Source organism: Salminus brasiliensis, chromosome 6 (genome assembly GCF_030463535.1).
Source record: "Salminus brasiliensis chromosome 6, fSalBra1.hap2, whole genome shotgun sequence".
NCBI classification, from domain to species: Eukaryota; Metazoa; Chordata; class Actinopteri; order Characiformes; family Bryconidae; genus Salminus; species Salminus brasiliensis.
In genome coordinates this window covers 42,512,156-42,527,512 of record NC_132883.1, presented here as the reverse complement: position 1 = coordinate 42,527,512, position 15,357 = coordinate 42,512,156, and the positions used below count along the sequence as shown (strand labels likewise).

Below are 15,357 nucleotides of genomic sequence, written 5' to 3'. Positions count from 1 at the left end.
GCTGAGAGGGTCTTCAGAGGGCGAGATGCCACCATGGTTCATTTCTGAGGAGCCTTCAGGCGCGTGGGCAGCCTCGCTCTGACGTATCTGAAGTTGAAGCTCTCGAGCGCGCATCTCCTACACGCTGCAGCTGCGTGTGGTGAGCAGAGCTGTGCTGGACTGGGCTGGACGGAGGGGACGACTTTTCATGAAGTAAGACGGGAGACATGGTGGACAAGGCGAACGGAATTGACTTCTCGGAGGGACATTATGGAAGTGCAGGCAGTGGTATGGATGTTTTTCTGAACTTGGCTTCTTGCCTCTGTGCTCTCTTCCAGGGTCAGTCAGGGGTCCAGCAGCAGCAGCAGCAGCAGCAGCAGCAGCAGCAGCTCTGTTCTCAGCACAGATGTGATTATTTATTAATTATGATTAATTATGTGGTGAAAGTTGGTTTAAGATGTACTTTATGCTTTTGTCTTGTCTTTTTTCTGAGGATGAGTGAGTGTTTTAACACTGTGAGGAACATCTGGCAGGTTTTAGTGCCCATGACTTTCATAAAGGCTCCTATTTGCGTCCTTTTGCTTCAGAATTGCTCTTTGAGGGAAATAGAGGAGGAAGAGGAGGAGGAAGAGGAGGAGGTGGTGGAGGTGGAGGTGGTGTTGTGTGAGCGACGACAGATGCTTTTGGCTGGAGAGGAGTCAACAACAGGAAAGTTTTTATTTGGACAGGGGTCACTGCTCCTAAAGGGCTCGTAAACGATGAACTTTTGAACTTGAGGAGATCCTCCAACCCCCAGCCAATGCACTGGCCAGGAATGTGTGACCTCACGCACTTGATTGCCTTATACAGTCAACCCATTCTCAACCTGGAAACTTACTGAAGCCTGTTGAGCACCATCAGCAGCACAGCACAGCTGGACATGGGTATTGGGTACTGTTGGAATCGACAGATCTCGTGTAGATCTCACGTAGATCTTATGTAGATCTTATGTAGATTGCCATTTGCCGCTTTCTCTTGGTGGAGATTGGTGTTCTGAGTGGCTTTGTGAGGAGCCCACATTTGATGTAATTAAGGCCTCACCAGTGGGTTCAGCCTGGTCAATCCTAACTAGGTTAATACCATTTTCCTAATAACAGGTAATCAATGAGAAATGTCAGACTCAGCAGGGGCGAAGCGGTCTTCTTCAAATCTGGACCTTAAATCCAGAGGTGTAACGATACACAAGTCTTGGATTGGATGCCACAACAAGGTCTCACAAGGTCTCACAGGGTCTCACAAGGTTTCAGAAACAATAGGAGAATTGTGTTTATTAGCTATATGTTAACGATTTTCTGATGAATCGAGCTTACATGCAATTAGAAGCACATTTACTCCCAATTTCAGCATCCAGGTAATCAGGATTCACCTTCATTTGCAATATTTCAGACATTCCTGAAGATCCTGAAGCTCCTTCTGACCTTCTGATCTTCTGATAGTTGAAGACACTCCTTTTGTCTATTTGAACCCATTTAAACATCATGTGATCTTAATGTGAATGATGCTGAGAGATGATACTGGAGGTCATATAATTAAGCACCTGAAAGACTGAAGAAACATCATTTATAAAATATATAAAAGATTTGCTTAAATGGCTAAAATTAGAATCCAGAGCAGAACATCAGCTGCAGATGATGATGATGAGGAGAAGAAGAACGTGGTTAGAGAGTATTCAAGAGGAGCCTGTCTTATTAAAACCTCAGATTTAGTCTGGTTGGTTTGCTCTTGATTGTTGGAGTAAGTGGTGAAGATCATCATGGTCAGATCCAGAGAGCTCACTGGGTCTGTTTTCATACACTGGTCATTAAAACGGGTCTCCAGTGAGACCAGATCAGATCCGCCACACCAGCACAGCCGTTGTTTCCCTTTTACTTCCTGTAAACGATGGCTTCTCACCAAAACTGTCCTGCTCCGGGAGGCTGTGAACAGTCTAGAGGAACGGCTTGCGGAGGACATGGCTTTACAGGTGAACGCTGTTACTGCCGGATGTATACAGGCCCTCTGAGGCCTTCAGAAAGAAGGTGCTGTGGTCACTAACATGGCCAGGTCAGGCCATCCTAGCAAGTTTAGCCCAAGAGCAGAACCACAAGATGAGTCAGGACCATCTCCGGCATCACAGTAGCAGGTAGCTTCTGTACCACAGTAGAGTACAGTCAACGTACAGCATCTATCATCAGAAGGAGACCAGCCAAGCTCGATTTTCATGGGAGGTGTGCACGGAGGGAAACCCCTTGCTGTCCCTCGTTTTATATGTAATGCATCATCGTTTTTTGGGGGGGATTTTTGCCTCACGAGACCCTGCATGTATCTCTCTGCCCTGAATGGAGTTTGGATATATGGCTTAGGCCAGAAGATTCTCTGAAACGCAGACTGAAGACCCAACTCTTCCAAGAGCACTTGGGTGAAGTGTAGTGTCGAGTATTGCGGTCTCCATTCTGACTTTTGTGTTTAGTGGTATCTAAGCTAAGGTCTTTGGATAAATATGTGAAATATTATCTATAAATTATGATGCATGTAATCACAGACTATCTATCAGATTATTTATCTAATTAAACCAGTCTGTAATGAAACCTGCAGCTGAGCAGTGCTTACAAAGCACTAGCAGTATCCTTCATATGCTTAGATATCAAGCATATTATCACAATACAAAAAAATATTCTAATATCTAGATAAGGTTTAGAAAAATCTGGTAGTGAACACACATGTGTGTTAGGGGCAGTGAGTACACACACACACTTGCCGAGCCCGGGAATCGAACCCACAACCCTGTTATCGATATCTATATCGCTATATCGATATCGCTCTAACCGCTGAGCCACCACTGCCCCCTAGATCCTTGTCTATACAAACGAGCTAAGGGTATTTTTTTTGAGTAAACAGGGAAGCACTTTTGTAAGTCGCTCTGGAGAAAAGTGTCTGCTAAATGCCCTTGGTGTAAATGTGTCCTGCGTCCATAAACAGTAAAACTGTGTCTGCAGCTTATTTTATTGGCATTAAACTGTCTGTAGTAGTAAGCACTGTGGCCAATTCTTACTACTACTTATTGACCACTTATTTATGTCAGGTTTGAACGTTTGTTGGAATTTCATTCATCTAGTTAAATCTTCATCTAAGGGGTCATCTTGTACTCCACACATGCACTCTTAAATATACATGTGCTACAAAGGGTTCCTTGGGCCATGCCTTAGAACTGGGGTGGGCAGTTCTGGTCCTGCAGGGCTGGATTCCAGCCCACCCCCTTCTCCAGAGCGACTTACAAAAGTGCTTTGCTATTTACCCAAGTAAACCCTCAGCTAGTTAGAATAGACTAATCGTTCAAAGATCCTCTAAGCTTTAGACATTACTAAGCACAAGTCAGTAAGGTGACCATAGCACTCTGCTATTCGCCCAAGTATTCTCAGAAGAGGTGGGTCTTCAGTCTGGGTTTGAAGACAGCGAGTGTTGGACTCTGCCGTTCGGACACCCAGGAGAAGCTCGTTCCACCACTTTGGTGCAGGACAGAAAAAAGCCTGGACGCTCGTCTTCCTCAGATTTTGAGGGATAGCGGGTCGAGCTGAGCCGTACTTGAAGCTGGAAGGGCTCTTGGTGCGGATCGTCTTTTGACCATTGAAACAGGTTGATGGTTTAAAGAAGTCGGCGTAAAAGTTCGTAGCTCCTTCAGGAAAATGGTTCTTAATGAAACCAAAGGTGGTGCTTCTGTGGCATCGCTCAAAAAACCCTTTGTAGCACCTTCATTTTTAAAAGCGTGAGGCAGAATTTGTTGCTGAGCATGTTCCTCAAAAGCAGCCATAGAAAAAGCCACAGCCAGATTTGTGACGTCAATGAGGAACTTATGGAGGCTGGAGCTTAGGCGGATCGTCTCGTGGTTACTTGGCAACAAGTATCGCTTTTGTTGTGAGGGTGAGAGCAGAGAGGGTAGAGGTTAATCACATTAAGGGCCTGTTAAAGGTCCCTTCAGGTCCTCATGACTCGCTCTCCATTGCAACACCATCAGTGTGTCAGAAGAAACAGAGGATCAATGCGATGACTGAGAAGCTCTTCTACAAATTACCTCCATGTGTCTCAGCTCAGCGTGGCTCACTTCTGCTTCTTTGTCCGAAATTACTAATAAGGTGATTTGTGGACAAAAGGGTGGAGTGGTCACCCTGCGGTGAATGTGGTGCTTCTCGCAGCAGATTGGATTAATGTGTTATTGAAGCTCTTTTGTTTGTCCTCGTCAATTACACTTATTCATTCGTTCAGGGCGGATTCAGGGCACCTGCTTTATTCATGGATCTGCCAGGCTGTGTATGTAGTCAGCTGTTTAGGGTTAAATGAGTGGATGGTTTTAGTGCAGTGGAACATCGGATTCCAGATCCTGTTTACACTCTCTGTTGTCAGGTGGAGATGTGGACCATGTGGGGGTGGTCCAATACAGCGCAAATATCACATCACGATTGGAGGTGGGCTGATACGTCGCAAATAAACCGCTGCGATTTAGGGGTGGTCCCCTTAATCTGCGCAATTGGTCATAGGATGATCCAGGAAATGTAACTTTAGGATTGGGGGTGGGCCGATGTGGCACAAATGTAGGTTACATTTGCCAATGGCGTTTTGGGGTGGGGCGATACTCCTCAACTGTAACTTTGCAATTGGGGGTGTACGTCACAGTATACTTTCCTATTATATTGTGGATATCCTCTCGTAGAACTTTTATATATTATAAATATTATCTATTTCATTATATATGAAATTTAATAACGGCAGCGTCTAAAAGCAGTAAAATAGGTGTGTGAAGAGGTCTTTCTCTTCTCCGTACTTGATGGCAATGGTCAAATGGCCGATCTGCACCAAGAGCCCTTCGAGCTTCAAGTGCGGCTCGGCTCGACCCGCCATCCCTCAAAATCCACGGAAGACGAGCGTCCAGACTTTTTTCTGTCCTGGCACCAAAGTGGTGGAACGAGCTTCCCCTGGGTGTCCGAACAGCAGAGTCGCTCGCTGTCTTTAAACCCAGACTGAAGACCCACCTCTTCTAAGAATACTTGGGCGAATAGCAGAGTACTATGGTCACCCTACTGACTTGTGTTCAGTAATGTCTAAAGCTTAGAGGTATCTTTGAACTATTAGTCTATTCTAACTAGCTGAGGTTTTTCTTGGGTAAATAGCGAAGCACTTTTGTAAGTCACTCTGGATAAGAGCGTCTGCTAAATGCCTTAAATGTGAATGTAAATACATATGGAAGCTGGTGATTGGCTGTGGAAAAGGTGACACAGCATTTAAGACTCCTGGTAGAACTTTTGCTAGAGCTTTTATTTATCCAGTGCTCTGATAATCATTTTCCCTTGTTTTTAAAGAAAGCTGCAGTTTTTCATAGAAAATAGTCTGTATTTTATCAGTACTGACAATAATTTATTATAGTAATGGTAAAATAACATCACGTTACCCATCCCTGGATGTGGGCTAGAGGTGGGCAATATGACATTATTTTATCATATAAGTTTATAAGTGTTATTGTGATCAAGTATATACTCCCTGAGCATATTGTGGATATCATCAGTGCTTAAAGAACACCTGCTGCACACTTCTGCTACAAAGAGCATAATTAGTCCTGTTTAAGTGGATGAAGTGCAGCACATTTTAAATTAAAATAACTAGAGATGCACCGATACCACTTTTGTTTTTATCACTTTTGAATACCGATACCAGATTTTCAAGTATCTGCTAAAACAGTACTGATACCCACTCTGATTTAAGTTCAAGTTTCAAGTTTATTTGTCATCTGCACAACATGTCAGGACATTTATGCATTGAAACGCTTGTGGTGAGGCTCAGGACAAAACGATATATATATATTAACATATTAAATTAAATTATATTAAAAAATTATATTAAATAAATACAAAATACACACAAAATATACACAAAATACAGAATATACAAAGACACAAGGGATTCGTAGAAATTCTTTGATAAAATTCTTTGATAAATACTCAATACACAGCTGTAAATCCTGATATTTATAGCTTTACAATTTTTATAGGTTGTACTTATCCCAAATAAGATATAATAAGCTTGAAAGAACTGCATTTATTGTTGAGTAACTGCACATTGGGAAAAAAGGTGCAGAATAATCTTGTTAATCTCGATCAAACAGCTTTTAACCGGTGTTTAAAATTCATATTTCAGAGCAGTGAAAAACTGACAGTGCTTATTCAGCAATTTCACATCCAGGTTCTCTATGTGAAAAGCTACTATACTTATAACAAGCTGCTGAAACTTTAACTTTTGGTTTCAGAACCAAAACAAAACCCCAAAAACACCACATGGAAACTAAAATGCTAATGGAAAGGTTCAATTAAATGTTTAATGGTAATAACTATTTATGACTGGCAATTTTACTGGTTGTTTGAACATGTAGGGGGTCAGTAATCTTTATGGTATTGGTGCTTTCTATTGCTGATACTGATACTGTGTGCCAGTATCTGCTCTGATATCGGTGCAACACTAAAAAATAACTGTATGGGAAAGTATTTGGATGTCAGTTTTTAGGATCTGCTGCTACTGGTGCATTTTGTCTGCATGTAATAAAATAAATACTGCAATAAATATTATGTATCTGGATAATATCTTTAAATATTGTGCTATAGAATTTTTACCTCCTCGCCCACCCCTAATCCTTACTGTCCTAAATCACAATCTACAAAGCTGAAGAATGTTTACCCTGATGAAATCTCCGATAGGCTACAGCAGCTGGGCCCTGTCTGTTATCAGTGTTCTGCGACAATTGGCACAGATAGGGGAGATTAGGGCTGTAAAGATTCAGCTGTTTGATCTTAAAGGGGTTGACGGTGGGCCATTTGCCCAGGATCTGGCCTGGCCTGGCCTGGCCTGGCCTGGCCTGGCCTGGCCTGGCCTGGTCTGGTCTGGCCTGGTCTGGCCGGGACTGGGCTGATTTGTCAGCCGTTGCGTGTCCACGCTGCGTGAGCAGTGGAGATGAAGATGAAGAAGATGTGGATGTCTATTGCTATGGTAATGGAGTCGGCACTAGGTGCTTTTGTAACAGCCCTTCAGGGGTTTGGGTGAAGGTCATGTGTCCTGTTGCCTTTTGGTTCCTCTGGAAGGTGAAGGCCAGCTTTTCACGCGGGTGTCGGCTGTAATTTATAGAGCTCTATGTGTGACAAAGCTTGGGCACATGTTATTCTCTCACTCATTTGCTTCAGTTAGGTCAGTTTGTGCGAGAGCGTGTAGAGTGCAATGCGGAGGTGTAAACCTTAGGCTTTAAGGGCTCGACATCAGCGGTTACACAGTTACCCCTGGCAACCAGTTATAGGCCATCCGCAACCTTGCCGTGACCTGCGGGCGACCCTGCCGCTTTTCTTTCCTTCTTTCTTTCTTTCTTACTGGTGTTTTTAAAAATGTTCAGGGTTAGACATAGAACCTAGATTTTCAGTTATGGAGACGATGGCTAAATGTCCTAAAAAATTAGTGAGGATAAGGTTTAGGCTGGACATGATATATGCAGGACATGGTCTTGCCAAACATTGCAAAAAGTGCAGACTTAGCCTTTATATAGTGTAAGTGTATTTATAAAACCATCAACTTTATAAATGTAACAAAACAACTTTCATAATATAACTAATTGATATTTGGCATTTTGCCAGTTCGTAGTCAACTAATAAAAATGGCTTAATAAGCTAAATTTCTTTCAAACTTTGGTCTTAAAGCCATTAATTGGTTCTGTTTGGTATTTGGTTTTTGATTGTTGCTAAACTAGTCCCAGTAACATCTAAGATAACTGCTTGTGGAACGCTGACCTGAGCGTTAAATTCTTTACTTAATAATTTTATATTTTTTAAATAATTATGTCATTTCCTAAAAAAGATGGGGATTTTTTATGGGACTTTAACTAAACTGTATATTTTATTCCATTTCAATGAAAGTCAAGGTAGAAGGAGAGATTTCAATCCAAGTCTTTTTTGACCATTTCTGCTATCTATCTATGCTATGTATCCAGTTTGACATTTTGACACAATGTGAAAAACAGCTGTCAGGTAGATCGCTCTGTCAGATTTACCAGGATTCAGACTTTTCAAGCTTTTTTCCAAAAATATAATATGTAGTAGAAATCACCACTGTTGATATCTACTTTTATATATCTATATATCTACTCCAAATGTTACTTCACAAGAAAATACAACCCTTTTAATGTAAGATAATGTTAAGAGATTTAATTCCAAAGTCCTTTGAATCTGGTCTCCTGGCTTTTCCTAGGGTCAGGCTTTCCTCTATGGGCCCTTACCTTCTAGATGCTCGTCTGCCTCTTTTTCCATATTTAAAGCCCACCTAAAAACCTACATCTTTAATCTGAATAGTGTTTTTTTTTGGGGGGGGGTTACTTCAGAATGTGAAGGATTCTGTACCGTTGTTGTTGTTCTTCTTCTTCTTCGTCTTTTTCATCTTCATCTGTTATTTTTGGAGGATTTATGTTGGCCTATTTATCATGAATTGTTTACAAAAACAAAAGCGCTGAAGAATCAACAGTGCTGTGTTTTTTTTTGTTTTTTTAATTGTAGGCTAATAGGGGTTAGCTTTTCCAGACATGTAACCTAGATTGTGAGTAGATGGCTAAAACGTCCTAAAAATTGTTAGGTCCTGGAAAAGGACAAGTGTTATAATAAACGCATGTCTTACCAAAAATTAAAGAAAATGTTTTAATTGTTGGCTAATATTTTTATTTATTTTAAACAATATAGTCTTCAGTAAAGCTGAAATTCACCATTTATGAACCTCTTTTTTCCTCTTTGCAGGTTTCTGTGGTGACCTGTTGGAAACCGAGGACAAATACGGGACTGGTGAGTCTGTTATTGGGTCACCTCTCATGTTTACCTGCATAGGAATCCGTGACTTGCCTTTACCAATCATGTAAGGAAAGGCATGCAATTGACTCTGGAATTGCTTGTCTAGTCAGCATGCACTGACTGCTGTTAGATATGTTTACTTTGGTGAATTCTGGTCATTTCCGAAGCCCAGCGATACCAGAATCCCCTCCTTTTCACACGCATGACCACAGCTTAGGATCAAGCACTGTGCTTCACACCTACTTCACACACACTGAGAAAAGGATTCATTAGTGATGCCTTAAGTAGTTGCAGTAGTGTGTCCACCAGGGGGCTCTCTGTCATTTCTGAATATTGACCGAGTGTGTGTGTGTGTGTGTGTGTGTGTGTGCGCGCACTATGTAACCTCTGACTTGTCCTCTGGTCATGAGATGCAGTGGTCTGTGCATATGTGAAAATGCTCAGGACCAGGTTCAGCTCAAGTTCCATCTCCCTCCCTCTCTCTCTCTCTCTCTCTGTCTCTCTCTCTCTCTGGACAGCAGTGCCAGGTGGCAGCAGTAAGAGTGGAAGGGGTCATGCTCAGTTCAGTTGCTACTGACCCCAGTGTGACTGGCTGCTGTAAACCTGTGGGAACCTGTGATCAGGGGAAAGGGGGCATGGGGGACCTGTTAAACCAGCACACGCTGAAAGGCCTCTATTGTTGCTGGGGGCAGTAATTGATTTATGAGCTAGAACATGATTGGGTTGTAAATGGAAGGGGGGGGGGGGGTGCATTTGCTCCCAGGATTCCTTAGTGCCCTGCGGAATTATGCTGTTATTTGCTGTGTGTGTGTGTGTGTGTGTGTGTGTGTGTGTGTGTGTGTGTGTGTGTGTGTGTGTGTGTGTGCTGTATTTATGGTCAATAAATTCTCAAATTACATCAGTGTAGGTCAGTGTTTGTCCAGTTTAAGTGTTTTCAAGAAGTGCATCGCAGTATATTGCCCTCTCCTCTATAGCAGCTCAATAGTATCTGCTCAGACCACGCCCCTGCTCTCAAATAAACACCCCAGGTCAAGGATTCATCTGTCCAGAGCACACTGTTCCAGAGGTCCTGGTCTTTGTCTAGGTGCTCTCTCAAGTCGCTGAAATGATCCTTTTTTCTTATCCCTTCTTCTTTGGTCTCTTTCTGATGGTAGATGCAGTACTAACCCCACAAAGCTACCTGCTGCCATGATTACAGTCTCTCTAGGGCTGAACTTGCTAGGACCACCTTATCTGGCCTTGTTGGCAGTTGTTGTAGATGTTCCTCACTTGTAAATGATTTAGTGGACGGTGAAACTGCTGATTTCTAACTGTTCTGGGATCTTTTTAACCCCCTTCTCAGACTCCTCTGCATCTCCAACCTTCTTTCTGAAGGCCTCAGAGAGCTCTCTGGATCTGGCCATGATGGTGATCTTCTTCACCCCTCACTTCAACAGTCAAGAGCTGACCAGAATAAATATCTGAGGTTTTAATAAGACAGGCTCCTGCAGAATAATCCTCTCTAACCATGTTCTGATCATCTGCAGCTGATTTGGAGCACCTGATTATAATTTTAGACAGGACGTAGTGATAAATGTGTGTGGGGGTGTGTGTGTGTGTGTGTGTGTGGTGGGGGGGGGGTGTTCTACATTTCTATGATTTATTTTATAAATTATGTTTATAGTAATATCTTCAGTGGTATGTGTTTTGTTAGATTATCTCCATACAGGGTTCTCCATACATATCTCCTACAGGGTTTTAACGGTAGTCAGGATTTCAAGAGGATCGGATTGGGCTGGAGGGGGGGGGGGGGGGTAAAACCTTGATCGGGACGTCCCTAGTAATTTCTACCCATGTAATCACCCAGCCACCTCAGTCCACATACTTCTACTGGATATCTCAGCTTGTAAACAAACGCAGGTGTACAGCTGTACATTAGGGGGCGCTCAAAGCACGTTTTCTATTCACAGCAGTAGAGTAAAAGTGAACCCCCCAACTGTAGGGGGAGACCATGAGCGCAAAAATACAGATTCTCTCACATTGTACTTTTAGGAGTTTGATTGTCACACATATAAGTTTAACGAGGTTTAACACTGTAACTATTCCCCAATCTTACCGGATCGTGCTGCTGTCCTCTCGTTGTGTCCTCTCTGCGCCATGTGCTGTTGTTTTCCTTCCAAGCGGTCAACCCCTTACCTGTTAACGTTTGACCTGTGAACGTTTCCTGTTACTGGGATATCAGATGGGATGCACATCCCTAGATCACGTCAAATGTAGTGGGGAATGGTGTGGATTGCTAGGCCCCTCCTTCATTATGATTGGCCTGCATATTTTATTACCAACAGGACTGATGAATTTTTTCAAATAGCCCTCCCACAGTGTATGTTATATAATGCTTTTGAGCTACGGAGTGTGCTGTATGCCTGCGTCGGATCTAAATTCAGCCAGTAGTGTGTGTGTGATTGTGTGTGTGTGTGTGTGAATGTGTGTGTGTATGTGTGTATGTGTGTGGGTAAAGACTAAATTCTGGATTTGTTTCAGGGCTAATAGAGTTGTGCCGGGCCCTAAACCCCAAACAAAGAGGGGGCACTGCCCTTAATCTGAGCAACCTGTCAACTTCCTGATCCATCCCACTGGTTTCCATGGATACATGAGCTCCCCAGCCAATCCCCTGTGTCCTGTGGCTGGCATGACCAATGGGATTAAGGGGAAAGGGGGCCAGTCAGCATGCCGGTTGTTCTGCTAAAGCCGGGGCAGTGTCAGATGTTTTTGTTTGGATTTGTGGAGAGGGACGCCACGCTCACAGTGCTGGGTCGTTGAATTTGGCACCGGGGGGGCTGTGGTGCATTGACCCAACTAGGGGTGTGTGAATGCATCCCTGCGTCGTGATGATGCACTGCTCTGTAGGTGGTGAACTGCCCCGAGTTTGGAATGATAGAAAATCTGTGTAATGTATCTGTTTCGTGCTGAATCTGAACAGTATTTTTGGCCCAAAGTATATTATTGAGTTCTACACTATATGGACAAAAGTATTGGGACGCATGCTCATTCATTGTTTCTTCTGAAATCAAGGGTATTAAAAAGAGTTTATATAGTGTAACTGTCTCAACTGTCCAGGGAAGAAGGCTGTCTACTAGATTAGGGAGGAGCATTGCTGTGAGGATTTGATTGCAGTCAGCGACATACGTGTTTGTTTGTGAGGTCAGGATGTTGGCTGAGCACTACCCTACCTCATCCTCAACTCTCCAACTCATCCCAGAAGTATTGGCTTGAGCACCATCACCATCATTCCAGAGAACACAGTTCTTCCACTGCTCCACAGCTTCATACTGGGGGGCTTTATACCCTTCTAGTGAATTTGCACATCTGTGTCATCAATGGGTGCAACCTAAAATAGCGGAATGCCTTCATTAGTAGGGGTGTCCACAAACATTTGGACATATAGTGTATTTAAGCGTAAATGAACCTCCCCTCGGTGGTGATACTGGCACTTCATTTAAAAAGCTGGTAAAGGACTGCAGCAACACAACCACCACCATGTTTAAAAGTTTGCTTGAATGATCACTTTACTTTTCTGATACCAATCCAATCCCATCTGATCTGATCTGTGTGTGTATAAATAATAATCCAGCCCCACAGTTTAGATCAGACAAGCTGCTGATTAATCAGTTCAGTTAAATCCCGTTATTTTTAATATCAGTTTCCATAATCAGACATTCTGCATTTAGTTTAGTCGAGACTTTTCTTCAAATGTTTTATAGTGTTTAACATCTTATGATCCAGTCTGACTCTCCTCCCTGACCAATCAGATCCCAGCTCCTTTACGACACTGCAGTCAGGTCATAGTGGGTGAATATGCTGTGATTGGGGTTTCTATAGCGTGTGTGCTTGTGTGTATTAGCATTAGTTTAAGAACAGAGAAAGGCGAGTGCCGGTTCTCCCGCTGGTAAAACGGAGCGTTTCTGTGACGGTTTTTATAAAGGGTCAGATATTATGGTCTGTTTTCAGGTTCCGCTGTAAAATAACTCCACACTGCAGAACCTCAACTCCTTTATTTACCTTCTGAGAATGCAGTGCTCAGTCCGCACTGCAGCAGACAGAATTGGGATTAAAATAGCCAACACCCGATCCATCAAAATATCCACTGCATTGGATCAGGACATCCCTAGTTATGTAACCTGTAAAAGCAGTTCTTTCAAGCTTCTTAAATATTTCATTTATTTTATTTATTACCTTTACCACTATATATATATAATATATTTTTTATTATTATTTATTATTACTTTTTACATATTACAATGTTATGTTGCTGCATTGAAGCTGTTAATTCAAGTTTAGTACCAAGTTATTATTTTATTATTAGTTATTATTATTATTATTATTTTATTGTATTTTTGTATTTTATAGTTTATATAGTATTATATTAGATAGTATTTTTTTTCTTATTTTAATTGATCTAATATTGCCTTTACCAAAATAATAAAACGATCTTTGTAAAAGTGGAATGGTATAAATATCAGACACCCTTTGAGCGGTTAGTGCCAGTACTTGGTATCAGCAGATACTTGAAGATCAGGTATCTGAAACAGAAAGGAAAAAAAAAATTGGTGCATCTCTGTGTAACACACATACGCACAAACATTCACTCCCTCAATAATCTCCCCCTCAGTTTCTCTTTCTCTCACTGTCTGTCTAGAAATGGAGGCAGAAAATAGAAGCAGGCCCAAAATAGAGCCAGTGCATATCTTTTTAATGCTTAGTTCAAAACACGCCATCTGTGAGCATTAAAGCCCTCTCTTTTCTTCTGAGGAGAAGAAAAGCAAGGACCCCCCGCCGAGGCGCTGTCCTTTCGGCCTGCAGTTTTGTGGATCACCACACGGTGGCGGCAGCGAGGGAGCCGGGGAAAGAAGATAAAGGGCTTTCACTCATTCGCCCTCGCTGAACTCAACACCCAGATGTAGAGGCTTGGCTGGAAGCCCACACATGCTTCCCTGCTGTCCTCACATAACTGAGGCAAACATATGCCTTTTCTCTCTCTGTCTCTCTCTCTCTCTCTCTCTCTCTCTCTGTCTCTCTCTCTGTCTCTCTCTCTGTCTCTCTCTCTGTCTGTCTGTCTGTCTCTCTCTTTTCTTTAACTGCCTAACAGCTAACTTTCGTCTCCCTGTTCAAGAGGCAAGAGTCTTCTTGACTCTATAGGTGCCTGATATTTATACTACTCCACTTTTTATATACAATATACCCCTGGTTGAATGTGCCCTGATCATGTGATCCAAATGCGAGTGTAACCAAAAAAAAGGACACTGGGGACTCCATCCACCGTATCCACTGTAGTTAGTAGCCCTTATCATCTACGTCTTTTTATTTATTTATTTATTTTATTATTGTTGTTTGTTTATGTTACTTTTGTTTTTAATGTTAGTTTTTTTGTTTGTTTTAAAAAAAAAATTGTTAGTTTTTTTTTTATTTGTTTGTTTTTTTACTTTTTAATGTTAGTTTTTTGTTTTTGTTTTTTTACTTTTTTAATGTTAGTCTTTTTGTTTTTGTTTGTTTTTTTAAACTTTTTTTAAATGTTAGGTTTTTTTTTTTAATGTTTTTTATGTTTCATGTTTTATGTTTTCCCCCACTGTCAGTGTGTCTCTGTTAATGTCCCAGTACACATCCTACCCTGCTTTGCCATCAGCAGCCAGGAGTCTGAGAGAGCACAGTTGGCTGTAACATTGAATACATCAGCAGCAGTGACAGTGTTAGTACATGGATTATTAATATGTAAGTACACAGTCATTACAGACTAATATAAAGGTCACATTTGGAGCCATTGTTACTTCTTCCTGTTGTTGTGTTTGTATGTATGTATGTATGTATTTATTTATTTAATTCCACGTACTTCCGTCTCTGTCCTCCCCTCCATATTCTCCTCGTTTCTGTGGATGTTATGAGTTGTGACGGATTAAACGAGAAAGCAATTGGATCTGATTTGAACAGGACAAATGGCGAGGCCATGGTTCAGCGCCCCAGCTCTGTCTGAGCTCCAAAATATGCCTCATAAGCTGCGGGGAGAGGATTAAGAGATACATGCAATTATCTACCCATCGCGGAGGCAAAGCGTGTAAATAATTCAGCTTGGGCCTGTTCTAGTGCAGTGGGCTCTTTTGTGGGTGTGGGTGGAGGTAATATTTCTTGCTAATGGTTGTTGCTTTGCTTTCAGTTGTGTTAATGGCCTCTGCTTGAAACATTAATCAATCAATTAATCAATCAATTAAATTGTATTTATATAGCACTTTTTACAACGAACATTGTCACAAAGCAGCTTTACAGAGATCCAGGTCCGAGCCTCTTTAGAACAGTGGCAAGTAAAAACTCCCTCGGGTCGAGAGGAAGAAACCTTGAGAGGAACCAAGACTCCTCAGGGCGACACCGGATAATAACCATAAAAAGCAAAACAGGAATAAAAACAACAATAAAACAAAACTATTAAGAGAATTAAGAGAAAATTTGAGCGAGATGATAAAGTCCATGCAGATAAACA

General features: G+C 41.9%; 1 protein-coding gene across 1 annotated transcript in view; it reads left to right on the top strand.

Moving 5' to 3' along the window:
* The first annotated feature begins 206 nt into the window (after positions 1-206).
* The window catches only part of nr6a1a (nuclear receptor subfamily 6, group A, member 1a), a 109,216-nt gene continuing 94,065 nt past the window's right edge, over positions 207-15,357 (top strand). Inside the window, exons 1-2 of the mRNA XM_072682627.1 lie at positions 207-387; positions 8,802-8,846. Of these exons, the coding sequence (XP_072538728.1) occupies positions 207-387; positions 8,802-8,846 (226 nt within the window). The remainder of the gene's footprint in view (positions 388-8,801; positions 8,847-15,357) is intronic.